We start from the raw sequence: 27,379 nt of genomic DNA on the forward strand, positions 1-27,379 counted from the left end.
TATGATGCGTTGCTGCAGTGTAACCGTTTCATTGGTGTGGCGTTTCATTCTTACGTGTGACATTGCTGCTGCATACCTGCGGTGTATCTGCGATGTTCACACTGTGCTTGTTGTCATTCATCAGAGTCAAGAAAGCATCATGCCAAGAAGAAGTCAGGACCCAAGAAGGGCAAGGGAAGAGGGAAGACATCAGCCGCATCCACCCAGCCAGCCCCGGAGCCACCTTCATCAGACACATGTCAACTAAAGCGTTCGCACGGCGTAATAGGTGTCTGAGCAACGTTCCTGCTGCATCACTGCTGCGTAGCTTTCATTTTTATGGCATACACGTGATGTATGTGTGATGTATCAAAGCTGCTAACTATGTGCTACAGATTTTTAAGTGCGGACTTAAAAATGCGCCGCACCCTGGCATGCAAGGAAATCGTGTTATGCATCCTAGAGTATTAGCTACGTAAGCTAGCGATGCTGTGACATTCCTTTCTTATTGCCACATATCCTCATAGAGTAGAGTGGGGTAATACGCCCCCGTGGGGTAATACGCCCCCGGCCTGTTTTACCCAAAATAACCACCAGATGGCGCAAAGTTACATTTCTATTGTTGCTTTGGACTGGCTTGACAACGGGGATATACAAATATCCACTGTGGATCGCATATCAGCAACGCAGAGGAGAGAAATCAAATTTCATGGTAAGTGATATAATTTTAGATAGCTGCTATTTCGTCAGATATCACAGCTGTGTATGTGGTATGAGTAGACAAGTCAGTACGTTAAAAAAAATACATTAGGTATAAAAAGTTGAATCACATTTTGAAAGTAAGACCCTTTTTTGTAAAAGTGTAGTCTGTGGGGTAAAACACCCCCTTAATGGCGGGGTAAATGGTCCCCAGGGGGCATCGTTTCCTTTTATCATAATTACTGTATTTCATACATTTCTGAATAGCAGATACATAGTTTTTAATAACATCTTGCTTACCTGGTTGAGTAAAGCAAGTAATTTGAACTTAATATTAAAAATAATTGAAATTTTAAAAAAAAATTTAATTAAAATGCGAAATATAATAAAATAATGCATCTATTCATTAATTCAGGGATATTTTCTTGTTTCTTTCACATTATAGGCTTAAGTAAACACTTTTGCTATCCAAACAGCTTTTTTTGAGTGAGGGGGCCTATTGCCCCACCTCAGGGGGCCTTTTACCCCACTGGGGGGGTAAAAGGCCCCCAATTGGCACAATGTTTGTTTTTGTTAAAAAAAAAAAATTAAGTATTAACTTTAGGCAAACTTTAGGTGGCATTATTGTTCATGTCACTGTTGTCAAAAACTATGATTAAAACTAAACACATGGTTCATTTCAACTTGGAGAAAAACTGAATTTTCCTTAAGGGGGGCTTTTTCCCTCACTCTACTCTACGCCGTACATACGCAAGGCTGAAACGCCAATGTGTGAACCAAGCATAAGACACAGTGTTTAACACACCTGGACCTGATATACTCATCCCACACACACACTACCATGTCAGTGCCACAGCTGTACTGAGAAATAAGATCTGATCTTCAGTAGCCCTGTAATTACTAAAATAAAAATGCTTAGCTACAGTGGTGCTTGAAAGTTTGTGAACCCTTTAGAATTTTCTATATTTCTGCATATGACCTAAAACATCATCAGGTTTTCACACAAGTCCTAAAAGTAGATAAAGAGAACTAGGGCTGCACAATATATCGAAAAAGTATCGATATCGCGATATCATAGTTTGCGATACACATACCGCAAAAATTACTTAAATTTCGATAAAAGGCACATTTTTCTGTGCCGTCCAATCACATTTGAATGTCAACAAGCGCCGCGGGATAACTCCGCCCCCTATTGCAAAACAAGTAAAAGCCTCGTGGTGATGGCGGAAGGTGGGAGCGGTAGCAAGTGTGGTGAGACAAACTTGTGTGAGGAGGAACTGGTTTCCAAAAAAAAAAAATGCACGTCTGCTATTTGGAAGTACTTTGAATTCAGGAGGGATGACGTACTGCAAACTCAGGTACTTTGCAAGACATGTACCTGTAAAACAGTGGTGGGGCGGCTCACTGGGACAAACACTGATGTACAGCAGCATAAAAACATAAAACCGCACTCTCGCTCACTCTCTCTCTCTCACACACACACACACACACTACTGCTCGCTCGCTCACTCACACACACACACCACTGCTCTCTCACCCGCATGTGTTATTAACAGATTGTGTTTGAGTTTATGGTGAATCTGTGTCGCTCACCTTCATCTCCCGGGAGCCGCTGAAATTGCCATTTCGAATGCTTTATGTTAATGTAATGTAGTTTTCAGTTTTTTGTTTACTTCAACTTAAGACATTTTCTGTTGCGCTCACAAAAATTAAGAGATTTAAAGATGATTGATGGACACCATTGCAGGTGTAGCCATGTTTTTCCAATAAAAAATAATGTTGGAATGGAAGCGATGCATTGGGTGTTTTTAAATGCTAGATACAGGGCAGAACGGCGAGTAGAGGTAAGAAAAACAGTATATATTTAATTATCGTGATACATATCGATATCGAGATATTCAGTCATGTTATCGAATATCGCATATTTTTCTGATATCGTGCAGCCCTAAAGAGAACCCAGTTAAACAAATGAGACAAAAATATTATACTTGGTCATTTATTTATTGAGGAAAATGATCCAATATTACATATCTGTGATTTCAAGACCTCGGTCACCATATTTCACGATACGGACCTCCCAGCTGGTAAATAATATATATGTATTTGACTTACTCTTCAGGAGAGTGACTCATAAGTCTGCAAGTATTTTTCAAAATAATGATTTTTTTTATTAAAAACAAACAAGTGTTTTGCTTAATCTTCAGTAAATTGTCTCATAAGCCTGCAAGTATTTCTCCAAATATTGATTTAATAAATAAATAAATATGATTTTCTTTATCCTCAGTAAATTGACTTAGATGTCTCCAAGTATTTCTCCAAATAATGTTTTTATGAACAAGCAAACAAATTAATCAAATCAATCAATAAAATGTGTCTTACTTTATGATAGCTCTGCACTGAAGGATGTTGGAGATGATTTGCGAATGTCAACCTCTGACCCTCAGAGATTCTGCCTCATGGATCGATCTGGGAGCAAATGGTCACTGACACACACACACAGCCGCTCAGAGATGTTCCTCAGTTTATTGTAGGACAAACGTGGGTATATATCCACATTCAAGCGTGTGTTATAGCTCTGTCATTTGATGATGATGACGATTTAAGAAGCTGAGTTGTCTGCGTGACAGAGTCCATCACTGGTTTTGACGAAACTACTTTATGGGAGAAGGACATGATGGACAAGATAACCTTCATGAAGCAGAATGTGGAAGCAAACATACTGTAGATCTCAAGAATTTAACAAACCAAAACAATGAGCACTCAGGACAGTTTGTACCAGAGAAATTTGAACAGTCTGTATCAGATTCGAGCATGAAAAACAGGTATCTTTATCATTCCCCAAATCTCCAAAGATAACTGCCCTCTCCATCATCCTTTCATGTTTTTAATATCTTTTGTTTAAAAAAAAAATTCCGACTTTAGTTCATGAGCAGATTCGGTGATAAACAATTTCATTCATTCATTAGGTACGTTCCCGTGGGAGAATTTATCCAATCACAGAGCAATAAAAGTGATTCACATGTCCTGTTGTTGGATATTTCTCAAAATAACACTAGATTGCATTTAAACAAACAAACAAACAAACAAATAAATATCCGAATATGTATGTGGGTCCAGGAATTTTTTTTGTCTGTTCAGAATCAGAATCAGAATCACTTTATTAATCCCCAGAGGGAAATTAAAATTTACAACCAAGCTCCTGAATCAAAGAAGTAAACATGTCTAAAAATAGAAGATAAAATAGTCTTTAAAAAAACCATAAAAAGTAGTGAAAGGATTTTGATGAAATTTTGAGGAAAGGTGGGCCAAGGGCCATTTAATTAGATGATATTGCAAATCTGGATATGTGGCTTAGCAGAGGTATGCACTCTACCGAGTGCCCTTGGCACCAAGTGCCCTTGCCCTTGGAGGCAGCCATGGCCTAAGAGAAGCAGCCTTGGGCCCAAAGGGTTGCTGGTTCGATTCTCCTGTTGACAGGAAAAATGTGAGGGAGGAGAGTGAATGACCAGCACTTTCCGCTCCCTCTGGATCATGGCTGAAGTGCACTTGATTCATGTTCTAATCCCCAACTGCTCCCCAGGCGCTGTAGCAGAGCTGCCCACTGGTGCGTGTGTGTGTGTGTGTTTGCTGATTCAGATGGGTTAAATGCAGAGGAGGATACATCCATTATCTGTAACCGCTTATCCTGTACAGGGTCGCGGGAAAACTGGAGCCTATCCCAGCTGACTATGGGTGGGAGGCAGGGTACACCCTGGACAAGTTGCCAGATCATCGCAGGGCTGACACATACAGACAAACAACCATTCACACTCGCATTCACACTTACGGTCAATTTAGAGTCACCAGTTAACCTAACCTGCATGTCTTTGGACTGTGGGGGAAACCGGAGCACCCGGAGGAAACCCACGCGGACACGGGGAGAACATGCAAACTCCGCACAGAAAGGCCCTCATCGGCCACCGGGCTCGAACCCAGAATCTGTGCGGTGACAGTGCTAACCACTACACCACCATGCCACCTTGAGTGTACATGTGACAATAAAAATAAATAAAGGCTTCTTCTTCTAGTTGTTGTTAAGCCAGGTTCCAATAGCACCTAGTAGGTTACTAAATGCACTTTATACATTTGGCCACCAGATGGCAGTGCTTTAAAACAGAATAATTCTGTTTAAAACAGAATAAAATCATTCTTTTTTGAAAACTTTTCTCATCTCATCTCATTATCTCTAGCCGCTTTATCCTTCTACAGGGTCGCAGGCAAGCTGGAGCCTATCCCAGCTGACTACGGGCAAAAGGCGGGGTACACCCTGGACAAGTCGCCAGGTCATCACAGGGCTGACACATAGACACAGACAACCATTCACACTCACATTCACACCTACGCTCAATTTAGAGTCACCAGTTAACCTAACCTGCATGTCTTTGGACTGTGGGGGAAACCGGAGCACCCGGAGGAAACCCACACGGACACGGGGAGAACATGCAAACTCCACACAGAAAGGCCCTCGCCGGGCACGAGGCTCGAACCCGGACCTTCTTGCTGTGAGGCGACAGCGCTAACCACTACACCACCGTGCCGCCCTTCAGTGATAATCTAGCTGTTTATTAGGTCTTGTTTATTTAGAATTGACTTGTTTTTGAGTTAAGTTCTGGAATAAACCTGTTCAATTCAAGTGACCAGTCAAACAGACAAATAATAATAATAATAATGCAGACATAATTAGAATAATATGAAGTGGTGACTTCCACCATGGTTACAAAATAAATAAATAAAAACCCTAACCCCTTCAACTTCTCAGAACTTCACCTTGAGAACCACAGTTTTTCTACAGGGTTTGCAACATTTTGAAGCAGTAGTCTGTTCTTTCATCCTGTTCAGGAACATCATGGATATTCAGGAATACTTCAGAAGGATCGGGTTCAACGGGATGTTCGAGAAACCCGATCTGGCCAAGCTCCGCACCATCCACGAGCTGCATGTGATTAGTATTCCCTTCGAGAATCTAAGCATCTATTGTGGAGAGTGGAACACCATGGACCTGCAGATCATTTTTGAGAAGATTGTGAGAAACTGTCGTGGAGGATGGTGCTGTGAAAACAACCTGCTCTTCTCCTGGGTGCTGAAAGTGATAGGCTACAAATACATTACACTGGGCTCTAAAGTCTTCAACCCGATCAAAAATGACTTCAGCCCCTTGGATTCACACCTCATTAACCTGGTGAAGATTGAAGGCAAGCTGTATATCACTGACATGAGCTTTGGAGTATCATGCCAAATCTGGTACCCATTTGAAATGATCGCAGGGAAAGACCAGCAGCAACCAGCAGGAATCTTCCGCCTACTGAATGATGGTGAGAAGTGGACGCTGGAGAAGACTGGAAGGAAGCCACTGGTTCAGAATGAAGCCTTCACCAATTCCAGCCTCATTGACAAACGCCTGACGAAGACAATATACTCGTTTGTGTTTAACACCACGTGGAATTGACCATTTTGTGAGCACAAGCGAGTACCTGCAGACCAACCCTGAGTCTCTGTTCACCCAGAAATCCATCTGTTCCCTCCAGACCCCCACTGGATTCAGAGCTCTGATTGGTTGGACCAACAGTGAAGCCATCTTTAACCCTGAGGAAGACATGAGCATCATAGAGATGAGAGATGTAGCTGACAGTGAGATAGACACTATACTCAAGGAAAAGTTTAATTTCATTTTAGTTAATAATTTGACACCAATAAACAGCAAAGCTTCATATAGACTGTAGGACATTTATATCACATATACCAAAAAACCTCGATCAGGGTGTTACAAGATCTTTGGGCAACCCCAAATGAATTTTCTGCCATCCCAAGCCTTGATTGCTGGACATATTTAAATACATATGCTGGAAAATAAAATACTTTTCATTAATTGTCTTACAGGACTAGCATTAGCATTTCAACATTTTATCATTTTATATGTCAGTAAGATACAGTATGTCTAACCAAAGTGACTGTACGAAAATGAAAGTATGAAGGGTGAGCTTACCTTCCTTGACACAACTTTTCAAAGTCAGGAGGTTTGTTTGAAAGGGGGCATCTCATTAACATCAAGGTTCATGTCGTGAGAATCCGCAAAAATGACCAACCTTTAAAGTGCAAAGAAATTTCTGCAGTCTAGTTTTGCATTGCAGCAAATATTTGTCTGTTTACCAATATGTTTGGAAAGCCATATTCAGTAACTGTTTCAGCCCATGACTGTGTTCATATTGTTGACTCCTGTTGTTCCACTGAGTCAAAGTCATAAGGCTCGAGTGGAGGTAGGTGGACAGAGAAATTAGTCCATGTGTATAGCTGAATTCGTACCCTTGCGCAGCATGTCAGTACAGAGACAAAAATTCAAACAGAATCAGAATCTCAGTATTCACCAGCACTTGTCAGGTCCAGAAATTTCAGTACATGTGCAAGCAGAAAGAGAGATAGTACCTTGCCTCTAAATTTTGGTGTCTGACTAATTAGTGCAGGCTGGATATAAAGTGGTATACAAAGTTCAAATGAGATTCAGTTTGTACCAGAATGTAATGAGTCCAAGAAAGTTTTAATTCCAAACTCAGGAAAATATCTCATCTCATTATCTCTAGCCGCTTTATCCTTCTACAGGGTCGCAGGCAAGCTGGAGCCTATCCCAGCTGACTACGGGCGAAAGGCGGGGTACACCCTGGACAAGTCGCCAGGTCATCACAGGGCTGACACATAGACACAGACAACCATTCACACTCACATTCACACCTACGCTCAATTTAGAGTCACCAGTTAACCTAACCTGCATGTCTTTGGACTGTGGGGGAAACCAGAGCACCCGGAGGAAACCCACACGGACACGGGGAGAACATGCAAACTCCACACAGAAAGGCCCTCGCCGGCCCCGGGGCTCGAACCCAGGAACTTCTTGCTGTGAGGCGACAGCGCTAACCACTACACCACCGTGCCACCCTCAGGAAAATATCAAAGTGAGTAATTTCAAAGGTCTTTTTTTCTTGGATAATTTTTTTTTTTTTTACATTGACAACATAACAAGCTACACACACACACCGGCCACTTTATTCGAAACACCCATCCACCTGCGGTTTGATGCAGTTCTCGAATCAGCCGATCCCTTGATGCATCAAATCATGCAGATACAAATCAAGAGCTTCAATTAATGTTCACAATGTTCAAACATCAGAACGGGAAAAACTGTGATCTCAAAGCGTGACTTTCTTTCACTGTGGTATGGGTGCTGGTTTGAGCCAGATGGACTGGTTTGAGTATTTCAGAAACTGCTGATCTCCTGGGGTTTTCACACACAAACAACAGTCTCTAGAGTTTACACAGAATGGTGCAGAAAACACTGAGTGAATGAGGGACGGTTCTGTGGGTGGAAACAAACACCTTGTTGAGAAGAGAGGTCAGAGGAAAATGGCCAGCTATAGGGCATAGTGACTCATATAATCACTCTTTACAACTGTGGTGAGCAAAAAAGCACCTCAGCATGCAACAGCAATACAGAAGACCACATTGGGTTTCACTCCTGCAGCCAAGAACAGGGATCTTAGAATCAACAACAAGTTCCATATGTATATATACACACATACCGTATTTCTACACATACACACACATACATACACACAATACTCATTATGATATAAGTCATATATTTTTTCACCAGCCAGCCGGACTAGTTCCCTTCCAAAGTAACTCGCCAAACAGAAAATCAACTCACCAAAATTTGTTCATGGATGAATTTTACTTCTGTCAAAAATAACACAAAAGAGAGTAGTTACCACTGTTTATGACTAATGTGCATTTATTTCAAGACCCGAGTATTTTGATACTGGGTTTTTTGCACACTTTACAAACTGGCATTTGCTGTTCCACATCCTCCTCACGATATCCAAAAAAAATGCCGGATGACTGACTCCTTACTAGTTCTTTTAGGAACCAATTCTATTCCATTTTTTAATTTGTCGCTGAAATTGACTGAGCTTACACGGTAGCCTATGCAACACCAGCGATTGCACGAACTGAGTCAGCACCGGGGCGGCACGGTGGTGTAGTGGTAAGCGCTGTCGCCTCACAGCAAGAAGGTCCGGGTTCGAGCCCCGTGGCCGGCGAGGGCCTTTCTGTGTGGAGTTTGCATGTTCTCCCCGTGTCCGCGTGGGTTTCCTCCGGGTGCTCCGGTTTCCCCCACAGTCCAAAGACATGCAGGTTAGGTTAACTGGTGACTCTAAATTGAGCGTAGGTGTGAATGTGAGTGTGAATGGTTGTCTGTGTCTATGTGTCAGCCCTGTGATGACCTGGCGACTTGTCCAGGGTGTACCCCGCCTTTCGCCCGTAGTCAGCTGGGATAGGCTCCAGCTTGCCTGCGACCCTGTAGAAGGATAAAGCAGCTACAGATAATGAGATGAGATGAGATGAGTCAGCACTGTAAACTAAAACCAGTGTTGCCAGATCCTGCTGATATTTTCCAGCCCAAAATATGTTCAAAATGCACTTAAAACCGCCCAAAATGTACTTGATGCCTATCTTCATCTCATCTCATTATCTCTAGCCGCTTTATCCTGTTCTACAGGGTCGCAGGCAAGCTGGAGCCTATCCCAGCTGACTACGGGCGAAAGGCGGGGTACACCCTGGACAAGTCGCCAGGTCATCACAGGGCTGACACATAGACACAGACAACCATTCACACTCACATTCACACCTACGGTCAATTTAGAGTCACCAGTTAACCTAACCTGCATGTCTTTGGACTGTGGGGGAAACCGGAGCACCCGGAGGAAACCCACGCGGACATGGGGAGAACATGCAAACCCTGCACAGAAAGGCCCTCGCCGGCCACGGGGCTCGAACCCGGACCTTCTTGCTGTGAGGCGACAGCGCTAACCACTACACCACCGTGCCGCCCTGATGCCTATCTTGTAAAGTAAAAATATGCAGCTAAAGACCAGTTTACTATTTGCAAATTGAACAATGTAAACAACTTCTAAATGGCAGCATGAGCCCATCAGTGCTGGAGGTGAAAAATCTGCTGTCTGGTACTCGGCTCCGTGTGGTTCAATCAGATTATAACTCTGCAATCATCTGCTGTGTTCTGAATCCTACATGCACCAGTAGGTGACGCACACGCATAATATTATGTAGGCTATGTTAGGCTATGATGCATATCTAACATCTGCATTGCTGAGGTTATTTATTTTTTATTTGCCTTTTATTTATTTATCCTGTTTGTTTTATTAATTTTATAGGCCGAGTTATTCTGCTTCATTTATTTTTGTCTACATCCATGTATTTTCTTTATCTGTTATCCTGATTTTTGTGGATTTGTTAGATTGTACCTGTTTTATATACTTCAATTAAAAAAAAAAGTTAGGCTACGATGCATGGCTGAATGTAACATGAGAAGAGAAAATGGAGAATGGATTGCGTCATTCTTATTTACTAGTTTATGAGTTCAGTTTCTGCACTACATTACACACATTCATATTAGTCGTACAGTTACATCGACATTTTTTTGTTTAAATAATATTTAATGAGATTAATGTTTATTGTTAATGATTAATTTAGGCCAATGCTCGATTTTGGTTGTTTAAAATACCTAAGGGGTGCTGGGTAAACTAGGTCTCTGACTTGCCTCAGTTGACCAAAGAGAGCTGTTTTAACTGATTTCCTTCGCATATTCAAGACCATCATTCAGCTTAGGTGTTTACATTCTCTCCCATCTCTGCTTTCTAGTGGGAGTGAAACTATATAAACATCTGATAAAAACCCGCCGAACTAACGGCAAACCCGCCCAATTTTTGTCAACCAGCCCAAGCCATTTTTTGCCCGCAAAATAGAATCAAGGCAGCCTCTCACTAGGAGGGGGTGTTAGACCAAAAAAATGTTCAAAAAAATTTTCAGATTCAGTCTTCCCAGCCTGGTGCAGGTCTACAGTTTTGTTTCTGGTGTCCTTTGACAACTCTTTGGTCTTGGCCATAGTGGAGTTTGGAGTGTGACTGTTTGAGGTTGTGGACAGGTGTCTTTTATACTGATAACGAGTTCAAACAGGTGCCATTAATACAGGTAACGAGTGGAGGACAGAGGAGCCTCTTAAAGAAGAAGTTACAGGTCTGTGAGAGCCAGAAATCTTGCTTGTTTGTAGGTGACCAAATACTTATTTTACCGAGGAATTTACCAATTAATTCATTAAAAATCCTACAATGTGATTTCCTGGATTCTTTCCCCCCATTCTGTCTCTCATAGTTGAAGTATACATATGATGAAAATTACAGGCCTCTCTCATCTTTTTAAGTGGGAGAACTTGCACAATTGGTGGCTGACTAAATACTTTTTTGCCCCACTGTAATAATTTGAATATACTTAAAAAGTTATCATATGCTCTGTCAATGCTATTCTCTATATAAACTGTTTCCCAGTCTTGCATTAATAAATCATTATTTAATGCAAACATGGCTTCCTCTGTCCTAACTCTTCTATACTTAAGTTTATGGTCTGTCACATTTCTCTTACAATTACAGTCATCAATTGTAAAAACTGGTAGATGATCACTAATATTGATAAATATTCCACTTATAATGTTATTATCTATATCATTGGTAAATATATTATCTATTAAAGTAGCACTATGGTCAGTAATTCTGGTGAGTCTGGTAATTTTTGGGTGGAGACTCATACTGTACATGGTATTAATAAATTCCTCAGTCATACTGTGCTTATTAGGGTTCAACAGATCAATATTAGTATCCCCACAAATGAAGATAACTTTTTTATTATCGACTGTAAATGTCTTTTCTACCCAGTCCTTAAACGCCTCTATACTAGTTTCTGGCGCTCTATATATACAGCTAATGACTACGTTTCGGGGTGGCATGGTGGTGTAGTGGTTAGCGCTGTCGCTTCACAGCAAGAAGGTCTGGGTTCAAGCCCCGTGGCCGGCGAGGGCCTTTCTGTGTGGCGTGTGTATGTTGTCCGCGTGGGTTTCCTCCGGGTGCTCTGGTTTCCCCCACAGTCCAAAGACATGCAGGTTAGGTTAACTGGTGACTCTAAGAGGCTGTCCACACAGCAACGGATTCAGGTGAATCTGATAAAATTGTTTATCGTTTCGGCCTGGCGTCCACACGGCACCGGCATTTTGGGTGCCCCAAAACGATATTTTTTGAGAACGGGTTCCAGAGTGGAAAAATCTGGCAACGGTGCCGTTGCGAAGTCGTCTGGATGAGTAGAACGGATTTGTTTACGATGACGTCACAACCACATGACTAGAACAAGCAGCACTCTCGCTGTTTTGTATGAACCACTGCATTGCATTCACTTTTGTATACAGCTTTTCTTTTAAATAAACAAGTAACTGAACCATTTCTTGAATTTCTTTTTTTACTGGATAAGACTGCTTTTCAAAATGTTCACACACAATATAAAAAGTTATATAAATTATATAAAAATGCTTTTCAAAATGTTCACACACAATAAGAAAATTAAGTTATATAAAACTATGCACACTAATAAAACTAATTTGTACACACAGAAGGCACGATTTCCTCGCGTAGTCGCAGCCATCTTCTTGTTGTTGTGTGTTTGTTCCTGTGAGTGCTTCACGCCGGGTAGAAGAAGGGGTTTATGCGCATGCGTCCTACTTCTTCTATTGTTCTGGTGTCTCCGATGGGACCGTCTTACAGCGCACGTAGAGGTGTGGCATGTGTATTGCATCGTTTTCAGCAAGCGTTGCGTTGCCATATGTACCTGATATTTTACTGATCCGTTGCCCATGTGGACGCGATATTTTTTTAATAAAATCTCGTTGCCGTTGTCGTGTGGATGTAGCCTAAATTGACCATAGGTGTGAATGTGAGTGTGAATGGTTGTCTGTGTCTATGTGTCAGCCCTGTGATGACCTGGCGACTTGTCCAGGGTGTACCCCGCCTTTCGCCCGTAGTCAGCTGGGATAGGATCCAGCTTGCCTGCGACCCTGTAGAACAGGATAAAGCGGCTAGAGATAATGAGATGAGATGAGATGAGATGAGATGACTACATTTCTACTTTTTTCAGTATTAATTTTGATTGTTAAACATTCTAATAAGTTATCAATCACCGTTGTCATGCCATCTATTAGCTTATAATTCAAATTACAGTCCACATACACCGCCACTCCTCCTCCACCTTTATTTTTCCTGTTTATATAATTAAATTCATATCCAGCCAGTTCGAAATCCACTCCTTTCTCCAGGTCAATCCAGGTCTCCAATATGGCAATTATGTTGAATGGATGAGTAAACTGACTTAAGTATGTCTTGATGTGTTTGAAGTTAGTGTACATGCTTCTGTTGTTGAAGTGTATTATTGAATTTCCCCACGTGGACTGATTGTACTGTTCCTCTGTGTAATGGTGGCAATTGTCATTAATGGTTGAGAAAAAGTTATTGTCCGGGTCTACGGTATGTCATTATCTACATCCAATAGTTTATGGTCAGTGAATTCATGTGGTTTCAGTTCCAGGTTTTCATAATCAACAAGCATTTGTGTGAGCCGAGTAGTGTTCCGAGTAATGGATGAAAAAGTAATTTCGGTGTGTGTCTTGGTTGAGTTTAGTGTAGTGTATAGAAACTCATCCTCCAGGACCTTCATGACCTTCATCTTTCATGCAGTCCCTTCTCCCAATTTAAAAAGTAAACTTAAAACGTACCCTTGTTCTCTCAACACTTTTCCCTTTTGTTTTCCCAAATAGTTGTTTTCTTCCTTATTTCTTGCACATGTCAAAGATCTTGGTGAAATTATGTTATATTATTTAGCCTGAATTTATGACATCGTTCTTGGGAGGTATTCTGACATGAGGCTCCATTAAGCTGAGCCTAGGAACAATTTATGAGTTTAAATGTTTCAAGGATTTTGTGTATAATTATCATGAGTTGTTACCATTATAAGGGCATTTTGCATGCCAAACAGAGACTCATTGTGTTGTAAAACTCTTAAAATGCCATGGTAAGAAATATGAGTGGGACTGTTTTATTTTAAAGATAGTGGAAGGTGCTTTAGTCAATGAGAAGCATGTATTAAGCAGCCAACCAGAAGTCTGTGTTCAAACAAAGAAAAGTGATTTTAATAGGAGCCACCATTTTGTTTTGGGGCAGTTCTAGGGTTGGTCTCTTGGAGTGGGAAAAAGCTTTTGGAGCTAATGGTAGAAATTTAGACCTCAGGCTACATCCACACGACAACGGCAACGAGATTTTTTTTTTTAAATATCGCGTCCACATGGGCAACGGATCAGTAAAATATCAGGTTCATATGGCAACGCAACGCTTGCTGAAAACGATGCAATACACATGCCACACCTCTACGTGCGCTGTAAAACAGTCCCATCGGAGACACCAGAACAATAGAAGAAGTAGACGCATGCGCATAAACCCCTTCTTCTGTAGCATCAGCCACATAAAGTTTTGATTATTAATCAGTAGCATAAAATAGTATTTATTGTCTAAGACACTTATTTATATTTCATATTAAAATGTCTATGTAAATTAATACATAGAAAGCCTGGCCAGGCGCTGAACGTTCTTCTGCCTTCACTTTAAGAGAAATTCAGGGTGAGCATGGGCCTAGGTTCTTCCCTGTCACTGTCACACGCACACACCGTCTCACTCCCTATCCTATGGATATAGTCCCTTTAAATCACATGCTCGTTTTTTGAATGGAGACGCGGAAAGAGGAATGAACGGGGGTAGATGGAGAGAGAGGAATGAACAGGGGTAGATGGAAGCCGGTACGCCAACATTCTGAGTTCCTCCAGAATTCTTTAATGGTCCGGAATAAATTGAATGCTACACGTTGATGGATTACTTTGTTCTTCTACACCCTTTTTGAGGAATGTATTGTCGGACTTAAACCAATATCTGAAGAGGTGAGATCGCTCCTTTTTTTTCCCTATTTTTGCTGGCGGGATTGTCATGTGGTTGTGATGTCATCGTAAACAAATCCGTTCTACTCATCCAGACGACTTCACAACGGCGCCGTTGCCAGATTTTTCCACTCTGGAACCCGTTCTCAAAAGATTTCGTTTTGGGGCACCCAAAACGCCGGTGCCGTGTGGACGCCAGGCCGAAACGATAAACAATTTTATCAGATTCACCTGAATCTGTTGCCGTGTGGACAGGGCTTCAGTTCGTGTTCTGGACCCACTCAAGTGCTTGGATTGATTTATACAATAAAGTCACTTCAAGGTGACTTCTTTGATGTAAGCATATTTTTTGTGACTTTTGAGGTTCAGACTTCCATGACAGTGGATATATGATTTATGACGAACCCTTTTACCGATATGCACAATGTTTAGCCCCATTTTTGGCAGTCCATAGCTGTAAATGGTAACACTGTAGACCGCTATTTGGAACAGAAGAACAAAAAAGAACTTTTCAACACTGTTCTGAAGTTTTATTTGTGTGAACCTTTCGTATGATTTGGCTGTGACAGTTTTAAGTGAACAAATGCGAAGCCTAGGCGGCACGGTGGTGTAGTGGTTAGCGCTGTCGCCTCACAGCAAGAAGGTCCTGGGTTCGAGCCCCGGGGCCGGCGAGGGCCTTTCTGTGTGGAGTTTGCATGTTCTCCCCGTGTCCGCGTGGGTTTCCTCCGGGTGCTCCGGTTTCCCCCACAGTCCAAAGACATGCAGGTTAGGTTAACTGGTGACTCTAAATTGAGCGTAGGTGTGAATGTGAGTGTGAATGGTTGTCTGTGTCTATGTGTCAGCCCTGTGATGACCTGGCGACTTGTCCAGGGTGTACCCCGCCTTTCGCCCGTAGTCAGCTAGGATGGGCTCCAGCTTGCCTGCGACCCTGTAGAGGGATGGAGCGGCTGGAGATGAAATGCGAAGCCAAGTTACAACTTTAGTAAATTCAACTGAATTCATGTCCTACAGCTTTTGTATTATAGCCTAGAAAGAAAATGAAATGATAGACATTAAATATTGCACGTGCTAATTCACAAATAAAATGTGGTACATCAGGGTCAGTAGAGATATCTGTGATTTAAAAAAAGACCACATTGTTTGCACATTGTATGCTATATTTGAAATGCAGCTTTGTTGTTTATTGGTGTCAGTTTATCAACTAAAACAATATTGAACTTTTCCTTGAGTATAGTCTCTATCTCACTGTCAGCTACATCTCTCATCTCGATGATGTCCGTGTCTTCCTCAGGGTTAAATGTGACTTCACTGTACGTCCAACCAACCAGAGTTCTGAATCCAGTGGGGGTCTGGAGGGAACAGATGGATTTCTGGACGAACAGAGACTCAGGGTTGGTCTGCAGGTACTCGCTTGTGCTCACAAAATGGTCAATTCCACATGGCGTTAACACAAACGAGTATATTTTCTTTGTCAGTTGTTTGTCAACGAGGCTGGATTTGGTGAAGGCTTCATTCTGAATCAGTGGCTTCCTTCCAGTTTTCTCCAGCGTCCACTTCTCACCATCATTCAGTAGGCGGAAGATTCCTGCTGGTTGCTGCTGGTCTTTTCCTGCGATCATTTCTAACGGGTACCGGATTTGGTATGACACTCCAAAACTAACGTCAGTGATATATGGCTTGCCTTCGATCTCCACCATGTTAATGAGGTGTCCATCAAAGGGGTCAAAGTCATTTTTGAGTGTGTTGAAAACTTTAGAGCCCAGTGTAATGTATTTGTAGCCCATCTCTCTCAGCACCCAGGAGAAGAGCAGGTTGTTTTCACAGCACCATCCTCCACGATGGTTTCTCACAATCTTCTCAAAAATGATCTGCAGGTCCATGGTGTTCCGCTCTCCACAGTGGATGCTGAGGTTCTCGAAGGGAATGCTCATGACATGCAGCTTGTGGACGGTGCGTAGCGTGGCCAGATCGGGTTTCTTGAACACCCCACTGAACCCGATCCTTCTGAAGTATTCCTGAAGATCCATCATGTTCCTAAAAAGGGTGAAAGAACAGACTACTGTTTCAAAATGTATATAACCATAACGAAGGGATACCCTTCTGAAAAATTGTGCTTGCCAGAAAAATCCAGTTTCAGCAGTTGGTAGATGGTCAGATCTTTCTGGATTAAATCAGTAGTATAATAAATTACAATCATAGTCTGTTCGACTGCTTACTTAACACTCTGAGGTCCTGGGCCTGTCAGACACTCTGTGGCAGTCTGATAAACCTTGACATTTTTAAGTATTTCATCTAACTAAAAACATCCATGCACAAGTGACACACATGGTTATATTCTGGACACCCTCAGCAATAATAATATGAGAGTAAAGTGAATGTAATGAAATTTGTTTTTATTTAAATTAAGTGCAAGCACAACCTTACAAAAAACTATTTTCAGAGTCTTCAAACCTTGTAAAAACACACTATAAATATATCTGCACAAGACTTTTGAAGTCTGAACCTTGTAAACATAGGTGTTGGCTACATAAAAGTAAGAACAGCATTCAGAAATGTTATATAGTTTCAATACGAAAATAGTTTTTCATTTCCGTTTCCGGTTGAGAGTACGTCGTGAGCATTCTGGCTGCCGCTTCTCACCAGAGCTTTTTATTTTCTTTCTTTTTTCAATTTTCATTTTATTTTATTGTCTGTGTGTTTGTGTAGTTTGATGTTTGAGTGTTTTGTCCGCCGGTTGTGGTGTAGCTCTGGACCCAGTTTTGGGCGTCAGTTCCCTCCAGGCCTTGGTTCGCCGTGGGTGATGCCTGTGCTCCCAGCTGTGGACTGCAGTGAGCTCGTTGCTCATTTAACATTCGTGGTTGTCCAGCGCTCTGCGATTTAGTGCTTGGCGTGATGTTCCGAGCGATGTTGCTTGGTGGCGTCACGGCGGCTGTGTAGGCGGCTTGGGACACACCAGTGCTCTGCGTGGCGGAGTTTCTCTGCTTGCTTTGTGGATCCATGGCATGGTGTTCGAGCGATGTGGCTGACGGCGTCACGGCGGCGGTGCTGGAGATGTGGGACTCGTTTTCATGCACCTTTTGATGAGACTGTGGCTGCTACACCACTGGAATTACATCTTGACCCCTACTTGGTGGACTTTTTACTTTTATTTTTTATTATTTATTTATTATTTTTTGTTATTTTTTTCTTTGTCTATAATTGTAAAGCGTCCTTGGGTTTCTTGAAAGGTGCTATATAAATTTAAGTTATTATTATTATTATTATTATTATTATACTAATTGTAGAAACTTCAGACTACCTTTGTTTTCTCCAAAGTCAGTTGCCCTTTCAAATGAATATTAATGAGGTAGGTGTAATTCACCTGTAATCCCCCCTCCCCCCATAACTGTCAATAGTCCATTTGTCAAAGACAAAGACCCTGGCCCCTGTACCTCCCTGCCTCCACACCTCTCTGCTTGGAAAGTTACTGCAAAGAAAAGAAGCCCTAAAAGCCAAAGCTATCACAGTCACAGATTAAATATTCTGTCTTCTAAATCTTATAATAAATATGCCCTCTTCAACTGTAAGATACTCAATAAAATGTTCAGTAGCTAGTGATCATCCCTGGATTGCGGCTCTCTGCTGTCAGTCCTCATCGCAGTCCTCATCTGGATGCCAAGCATCATAACAGTTCCTGTCAGGTTGAAGGCAAAGGAAAACATCACATGTTTTGCACTTCCACAGGGTTTGTGTTTTCCTTCCCTGCAACCTGCAGTACACACAGGCTCTGCGACCATCACTGGCCCTATTCCCATTTGTGTTCAGCTCAATCCCACAAACTGGCTTGTTAGCCTTGCCAACTTTCTTCAGAGGAGCCTTTGGGGCCTCAAAACTTGGTGGCGCACCACACAGCTGTGCAGTGAGCTCCTCCATGAAATCCTTGTGGCTCAGGCTTTTCTTCTGCATGTTTTGCATGAGTTATTTGTGGAGGATGAAGGCATTTGTTGCAGCAATGTCCAGGAAGTGAAGAAAAAGCTTCTTGTACCACTTCACAGTTTTGTGCTGTGCTGTGTAGTACTGGATCAACTGGTCAGACAAGTCCACACCGCCCATGAACTTGTACTCTACCACGGGTTTGGGGCATGGAACAGACTGTCTTGACCAGGCACTTCCTCAAAGTTTCTCAGTTGGTATGGAAACAAGTGAACATGTGCACTTGTTTATACCAGTGAAATGGGGCGTGTTCTCACTTCCCCTTGTTACACAATGAGCGAATGACGACACTGATGTTCCATGCGCTTAACATGTGAATAGCTGATGGGTGCATCATTAAGACGCTGCTGCTGGCTGAAGTACTGAAATTTGTAAGATTTATTTTTATTCTCTTTACAAAGTGCTAAAGATAAAGTTGGTTTTAAAGATATATATCAGGGCTCGAAATTCATATATTTTTTCACCAGCCAGCCGGACTAGTTCCCTTCCAAAGTAACTCGCCAAACAGAAAATCAACTCGCCAAAATTTGTTCATGTATGAGTTTTACTTCTGTCAAAAATAACACAAAAGAGAGGAGTGACCATTGTTCATGACTAATGTGCATTTATTTCAAGTCCCGAGTATTTTGATACTGTTTTTTTTGCACACTTTACAAACTGGCATTTGCTGTTCCACGTCCTCCTCGCGATATCCAAAAAAATGATGGATGACTGACCCCTTACTAGTTCTTTTAGGAACCAATTCGTCCACTTCCATTTTTAATTTGTCGCTGAAATTGACTGAGCTTACACGGTAGCCTATGCAACACCAGCGATTGCACGAACTGAGTCAGCGCTGTAAACCGAAACCAGTGTTGCCAGATACTGCTGACATTTTCCAGCCCAAAATATGTTCAAAACCCGCCAAAATGCACTTAACACAGCCCAAAATGTAAAATGTACTTGATGCCTATCTTGTAAAGTAAAAATATGCAGCTAAAGACCAGTATACTATTTGTAAATTGAACAATGTAAACAACTTCTAAATGGCAGCATGAGCCCGTCAGTGCTGGAGGTGAAAAATCTGCTCGTGTGGCTCCGTGACTCGGCTCCGTGTGGTTCAATGAGATTATAACTCTGCAATCATCTGCTGTGTTCTGAATCCTACATGCACCAGTAGGTGACGCACACGCATAATATTATGTAGGCTATGTTAGGCTACGATGCATATGTAACATCTGCATTGCTGAGGTTATTTATTTTTTATTTGTCTTTTATTTATTTATCCTGTTTGTTTTATTAATTTTATAGGCCGAGTTATTCTGCTTCATTTATTTTTGTCTACATCCATGTATTTTCTTTATCTGTTATCCTGATTTTTGTGGATTTGTTAGATTGTACCTGTTTTATATACTTCAATTAAAAAAAAAAGTTAGGCTCCGATGCATGGCTGAATGTAACATGAGAAGAGAAAATGGAGAATGGATTGCGTCATTCTTATTTACTAGTTTATGAGTTCAGTTTCTGCACTACATTACACACATTCATATTAGTCTTACAGTTACATCGACATTTTTTTGTTTAAATAATACTTAATGAGATTAATGTTTTTTGTTAATGATTAATTTAGGCCAATGCTCGATTTTGGTTGTTTAAAATACCTAAGGGGTGCTGGGTAAACTAGTGCCGCTTTTCCACTACAAACGCGGCTGAGCCGTGCCGTGCCGAGTCGAGCTGAGTCGAGCTGAGCGGGGCTGTTGGAGTTGCATTTCGACTACAACCGCGCTGAACCGTGCTGGCTGGAAGTGGGTGGACACATTGGGTGGAGTTAGCGAAAGTGGGTGGACGTCAGGTGATGTCGTTAAGCAGCGCAAACAGTGACATCAGTGACAGTGGCGGAATAAGTCAGAGCCGGGCCGGGGGCGGGGCAAATGACCGGGCATTTTATTAAAGCTTATCATAACATCATTTTAGGCTACAAAATGTCCGCAACTGCGGTGTTTACCAATTTCAACACTACCGGGTGCAACTATGTTATTTAGTACATCAAGTCCTTCAAACGAACATGTAACTCAGAAACAAAAAACATTAGGATACTGTACATGGCTCATAATAAAACATCAATAGCCTATACTGCGCACATTATTTGAAGGGCATACGAATGAGCGCTCAGAGGTTGCAACGCTGACAGGAAGAGTCAGAAATAAAAGGAGGGCGGTGCAAACCTCACTGAATGCACTGTGTTTACCAATTTCAACACTACGGGGTGCAACTATGTTAGTTTGTACATTAAGTCCTTCAAACGAACATGTAACTCAGAAACAAAAAAAACATTCGGCGACATACTGTACATGGCTCATAATAAAACATCAATAGCCTTCTGCGCGCATTATTTGAAGGGCATACGGCGAGCCTTGCGCTCCGCGAACTCGTGCACGATGCTCTGTATGTCACTGATTCAGTGAGCTTTTCAGCGGTAGTCTCACGACCCGAATAGTAAACAATAAACATGGAGGACATGGTGTCGTTAGTGTTGCTGGTCTTGGTGCTGTGGCTTGTTGTCACCGACAACGCCAACAGATACTGGCAAGAGCGTATAGATGAGGCGAGGCGCATAAGGCTTCAGAAATTCTCGTAATTCGAAATTATTCTTCTTCCGGGTTTGCGGTGTTTACAGATCCCAGCGCGCTCGCGGGGCGTGTGTGGGCATGTGAGGACACGCCTCCTCACCAATCAGTGCACAGGGGAGTGTCTGCTCACGCCTCCAGCCTCAGTCGGCTCGCTTTGGCTCGCTTCAGCCCCACTCCAAAACGGTGCGAGTTTTAGGGGCTAAGCAGGGCTGAAACGAGCTGAGTCGTGCTGGTTTTTGGTAGTCGAAACGCGAGCCGTGTCGGGCTGAAGTGAGCTGAAGCGAGCTGAAGCGAGCTGAAAAAGGGTAGTGGAAAAGGGCCATAATAAGTCTCTGACTTGCCTCAGTTGACCAAAGAGAGCTGTTTTTCCTGATTTCCTTCGCATATTCAAGACCATCATTCGGCTTAGGTGTTTACATTCTCTCCCATCTCTGCTTTCTAGTGGGAGTGAAACTATATAAACATCTGATAAAAACCCGCTGAACTAACGTCAAACCCGCCCAATTTTTGTTTAATTGTTTAAAACCTGCTGACACAACAAACACGAAACAAACGCAAGTCGGCAGATGACCATAAAATACTCAATAGTTACGATATAATAATTTTATGTATGGGGCGGCACGGTGGTGTAGTGGTTAGTGCTGTCGCCTCACAGCAAGAAGGTCTGGGTTCGAGCCCCGTGGCCGGTGAGGGCCTTTCTGTGCGGAGTTTGCATGTTCTCCCCGTGTCCGCGTGGGTTTCCTCCGGGTGCTCCGGTTTCCCCCACAGTCCAAAGACATGCAGGTTAGGTTAACTGGTGACTCTAAATTGAGCGTAGGTGTGAATGTGAGTGTGAATGGTTGTCTGTATCTATGTGTCGGCCCTGTGATGACCTGGCGACTTGTCCAGGGTGTACCCCGCCTTTCATCCGTAGTCAGCTGGGATAGGCTCCAGCTTGCCTGCGACCCTGTAGAAGGATAAAGCGGCTAGAGATAATGAGATGAGATGAATTTTATGTACCTCACACAGAATTTTCGGAGCTCTATCGAGTATATTCGATATATCGCACAGCCCTAGTCTGAATCTTCGCTTCATATATATTTTTTATTTTCAACTAGCCAGCCGGGCTGCCTAGTGACAGGAATTACCCGCCAAATGACAAATTAAGTCGCCTCGGGTGACCGGACCACCGCGAATTTCGAGCCCTGTGTATATATATATATATATATATATATATATATATATATATATAAATTTTTTTTTGAAAATTAGAAGATGCAAGGTTTCTAGTGGTGTTACTTGAATGTTTCTAGCACAAAAACTCGCAGACCTTTAGATGTGTGTTTACTAACAGTCCTAAAAGTCCCCTGTGGCGGGTCGGCAACCTGAGAGTGTTAAATTGAATGGATTTAAGGCAAAGCTTAATAACTGAAAAACAATTTGCTTCAAAATCATGTCAAATTGGAACGCACCAGATGTGTTCTGTCTGAAATTTCATGAATATAAAGCTTTATAGCTTCAATAAATAGACAAAATATTATTGCACACCTTTAAATAAACTGCCGAATATCTGAATCATTGGATTTTGACTGTAGAATTTATTTTACAGTTAAAGTTATAGTTCCAGCTGCTAAACAGACATCTAACTGTAAATTGTGCAATGATAAATCACGATACAAACTTATGACGATTCAAACTGATGAAATAAAAACTGAATTGCTATTATTGTCAGTCTGCGTAATCTTAGTTTTTCCTGGCTGTAATTTTGTCATTTAAACAGCAGAGTTAATATGCAATATTATTCTATCCACATTCACTGGATATGAGCAATCACACACTCTGATTAGCTAATCTACTACTATCATCTCATGTACCATGAGTAAAGAAAAACAAAATGGCAGCTTTGTTATCAAGGATTTAAATGAAACAGAAATAGCTAATAGAATATAGGTTTTTGTCTTTCCCCCAATAACGCCTGTTCCAAACTCCAGCCCAGTCGGTGGCAGTAATGCACCTTGAAGTTGATTTGCCAGCTGCCAAAAAAAACCCCTAAAGAAGCAGAAGAAGAAGTAAATGGCAGCGCGTGTGTTATTGGACCAACCGAGGATGAAATAAAAACGCTACTCGAAAACAAAACCCCCCAAAATACAAAAAAGCAACAAAATATGGAATAAAAGAATTTGATGGTAGGAACATTTCTTTTTTATTTTTCAAGAATTATTATGATAGCATTTTTCACAAATTGCTCTGGTCATTTTACCGGATTGTTTCCATTCTAAGCGGATATGATTTTGTCGGACGTTTTGTATAAAGTTTTTATTTATTGAATTTGCAGAAAATAAAAATAAAAATGCTCCGTTTCTCAAAACCCAGTGAATGTGGATAGAATAAAACAGTTATTCCACTCAATCTTGTCGTACATGGCTTATAACCAACTTGGTGCTATGTGCCTCATCGGCTGTTAAGGCCCGGTCCCACTGGCCGATGGACACAAAACGTATGCAAAAAGGACACAGCGGACGAGCAAAATTTCGGGGGTGGCTCTATCCGTTTTCATCCACTCCAGAAATGGACAAAATTGGCGAAAATTTGCGAAAACAGAACGGAAAAGAACGGACGTGGGTAGTATATAGCGGGGATGTTAAACGCATGTTCATAGGAAGCCTAGCGGATGGAAGTGGATGACAGCTCCGAAGGGGTTACCGGTGATAACTGAGAAGCGGACGCATAGCAGAAAGAGCGGATGCATAGCGGATGAAGGGGATACATCACGTACGCCTAACGGAAACAAAGGGGATGTTGCGCGGATGTATATCGGATGCAGACCGTTCACTGCGCATGCGGGGGGTATGAATTGCGTCTGCTCCGCGGATATAAAGGGATGCAGCACGCACGCCGTCAGCATAAAGCGGAAAGACGTGCTGGCGGCTACATCGATACATCTCTACTACATCTCGTTTTTGAAGAAGGCTACATTGATACATCTCTACTGAGATCCAGATGATTTTCTCCCCCTTTTTATACAAAATATCGATTGTCCGCTAGGTGTCCTTCTACATACTCTAGACCAGGGGTGTCAAACCTGATCCATAAAGGGCCTTGTGGCTGCAGGTTTTCATTCCAGCCATGCAGCAGCACACCTGATTTGGCTCATTCAATCAACTGAACTGTCTTCACACAGTCAAATACTTGCAGCCACACCCACCCTTGATTAAAGGGTGGGTGTGTCAGTTGATTGAATAAGCCAAATCAGGGTGCTGCTGCATGGCTGGAATGAAAACCTGCAGCCACACGGCCCTTTATGGATCAGGTTTGACACCCCTGCTCTAGACATACTCCAGACATCCTAAATATACGAGATACATCCCAGATATAAACACTTTGTCCGTTTTGAATACTTTATATACGAGATGCATACGCTTACATCCTTTCTATTTCCGTGCTACTAACGATGAATAGACGTTTCATGTACCTTATCTTTCCTCCCTCTTTCCGTTTTCAGCTGCAGCGGATGTGAGTTGCGAGGATGCCCAGAGGATGCAGAGAGGATACAGCAGACGTTTAACTGATGATAACGGACATAGAACGTTTGTTGCTCGTATATGTCGCGGATTTACATCGTACACGGCGGAAAGTTCATCCGTTCTAAAAGTTTTGTGCAGCTCGAAACTTTTTGCACGGATGAAATCACAGTGGACGGATGCTCGATGGATAGAGCGTATGAAGCACGTATGCAATGAGTACACAACGGATGCATAGCGTTTTCCAATGGATGGCAAAGATTTTTTTACGTTTTACATCCTCTTTGCATCCGTAAGTGCAGTGGGACCGGGCCTTTAGCTTGTGTACGACTTGATTTCGTGGAATAACTGTTAAATGGACAAGAGAGGGCATGCACGTCACATGACTTCGTCATCGACAGAAGTACAGACTGCACAAAGCTAAAGAAAAGAGAAGAAAATGAAGGCAGTGCAAATATGCACCATAAAAGTTGACTAAGAAGAGGCCTGTTTGCTATGACCTCATTTCATTTTTGATAAAATTCATTTTTGATACTTGAGTTAATAGGCAATTATATTTTACTCTCACCTTTGAATGTGGGTGAATAATTATTGTTGGTTGTTCAGAAAATGAAACAAAAGTTTGTTTGTTTGTTTGTTTGTTTTATTTAAAAAAAAGGACTATCTATGTAGACAAAGAGCAGGAAAATAATCATTGCATTTTTGGTAAAAACATTTTCATTTAATTTTTTTTTCAAAAATATTATAGGAAATTCAAATAGTGAACCCGATATTGTGAATCAAATCAAATCGAATCGTGAATTGGGTGAATCGTTACATGCCTGCTGCTGTAAGTTAAAGAACTACTGCTCTGTCAGAACGTCCAAGTGAACAGACGGCTTTCACTTTCACGAGATCACTCACTCAAGTAAAATAGCATGTGAAATCCATCCAAAGAACAAATTCAGCATTTTAAATCATACCTTCACTGCAAACTGTTGACGAACTGCCTACTATAGTCAAGGAGTTTGTTTAAATCGGTGAATCTGTATGAAGACAGAAGAAAGAAAGTAAACAGACAGCGTTAACCCTTGGACCAATGGATTGCAGGTTAAAGTTTACTGTAGATACAGTTGCCATAAAACTCTGTGAACTGCAAACATCATGACTCATATCACAGATAATGTGATTTTCAACATCTGTATAAAGCACATGGACAGATGTAGAGTTTTAATCGACAGTATTTAGCGTTGTCATCTCGTGTGGTTTATTAAAGTGCCCGACATCTTACAATGAAATGTACAGACTTCTTTCAGTGGCAAGTTTTGAATGTTTTACTCTTAATAAACTTAATCAATTTGAAGTTTATCTTAAACCTAGAGAAACTAGATCGATAGTTATAGATCGACTATACAGTTAATATTCTTAAGATTTTATATATAGAGGATATTACACAGTGTCACGAAGATATGAAGTTTATCTTTGAGTGGTGAATAGAAATATTTTTCAACATGAGAAGATACGCTTCATATCTTTAACCCAACGTGTAATGTTCTTTATATTATCTGGACACATCCACAAAAAATATGCAAGTCAATCAAAAAAAATTTGTTTTGTACTGGTTCGCTATTTTGATATGTACACACACACACACACACAGGCCATTTTTATAGGAACTTGTTCTTGAGTCTAAGATCCCTGTTCTTGGGTGTAGGAGTGGAACCCAGTGTGGTGTTCTGTTCTGCTGTTGCATGCTGAGATGCTTTTCTGCTCACCACGGTTGTAAAGAGTGATTATATGAGTCACTATTTCCTTCCTGGCAGCTCGAACCAATCTGGCCATTTTCCTCTGACCTCTCTTATCAACAAGGCGTTTTGTTTCCACCCACAGAACTGTCCTTCACTCAACTCAGTGTTTTTTGTTTTTCACACCATGAGTGTATTAACCCAATTTCCAAGGTTTTTGAGCTTCTATATTTATGATTTTTTTTGTTATTTGAAACGTGTAAGAAATAAGAAAGAAAACAACTATTGGGGAAAACGAAAGGGAAAAGTGTTGAGAGAGAAAGGTATGTTTTAAGTTTACTTTTTAAATTGGAGAAGGGACTGCATGAAGGATGAAGGTCATGAAGGTCCTGGGGGATGAGTTTCCATAGTTTGGGTGTTGTGGTACCAAAGGAGCCCCCTCAATTAGCATTACCAGAAAATCAGAACTGGTGAAGCTAAGAGTCCGAGCAGGGGTATAGGATTGTACTTAAGAGAGAGATCAGGCGAGGTGATGCCAAGTAGTACTTTGTAAACGGAAATAGGATTTTGTGTTTAATTATTTGTGAAAAAGGCAGCCAGTGCAGCTGTTGGAGTGTGAGTGAAATGCACAGTGAATGATTAGTAAGAACTCAAAGAAATTACACAAAAATTGTGCTACCACAAAAGAAGTGGTGGCTCTCTTCAGAGCCCCTAAAGTCTCGAAAGGTGATTTTTAAAATCGTTTATACATTATCTTGTGGGAACAAGTTATTCTTTGTGTGCACTGATATAACTAATTAACTTGTTTACCTGATTTTTGCTTTGTTGTAATTAAAGGTACACGTTTTATAATTATTCTGTCACAGAAAAACAACTGTTCAAAAAAAAAAAACATTGAAAGCCCAAAATTGCCATGACATTCATGTCCATGATGAGTGTATGTAAACTTCTGCACTGTTGCTGATTGGCTGACTCATTTTTTGTTTTATTACGGTA

At 41.5% G+C, this 27,379-nt stretch overlaps 2 protein-coding genes across 2 annotated transcripts; one reads left to right on the plus strand and one right to left on the minus strand.

Moving 5' to 3' along the window:
• The first annotated feature begins 5,563 nt into the window (after nucleotides 1–5,563).
• On the plus strand, nucleotides 5,564–6,437 carry LOC132874924 (arylamine N-acetyltransferase, pineal gland isozyme NAT-10-like). The gene is given in 2 exon segments (XM_060911417.1): nucleotides 5,564–6,142; nucleotides 6,144–6,437. Coding segments are annotated over 2 exon segments (873 nt in total).
• A 9,295-nt stretch (nucleotides 6,438–15,732) lies between these two features.
• On the minus strand, nucleotides 15,733–25,664 carry LOC132874877 (arylamine N-acetyltransferase, pineal gland isozyme NAT-10-like). Its single transcript, XM_060911346.1, has 2 exons — nucleotides 25,622–25,664; nucleotides 15,733–16,612 (listed from the first exon to the last, which is right to left on the minus strand). The coding sequence occupies exon 2, from the start codon at nucleotides 16,606–16,608 to the stop codon at nucleotides 15,733–15,735; it is 876 nt and encodes a 291-aa protein (XP_060767329.1). The 5' UTR covers nucleotides 16,609–16,612; nucleotides 25,622–25,664.
• Between the last annotated feature and the right edge of the window lie 1,715 nt (nucleotides 25,665–27,379).

This window comes from Neoarius graeffei, chromosome 27 (genome assembly GCF_027579695.1).
Source record: "Neoarius graeffei isolate fNeoGra1 chromosome 27, fNeoGra1.pri, whole genome shotgun sequence".
Lineage (NCBI taxonomy): Eukaryota > Metazoa > Chordata > Actinopteri > Siluriformes > Ariidae > Neoarius > Neoarius graeffei.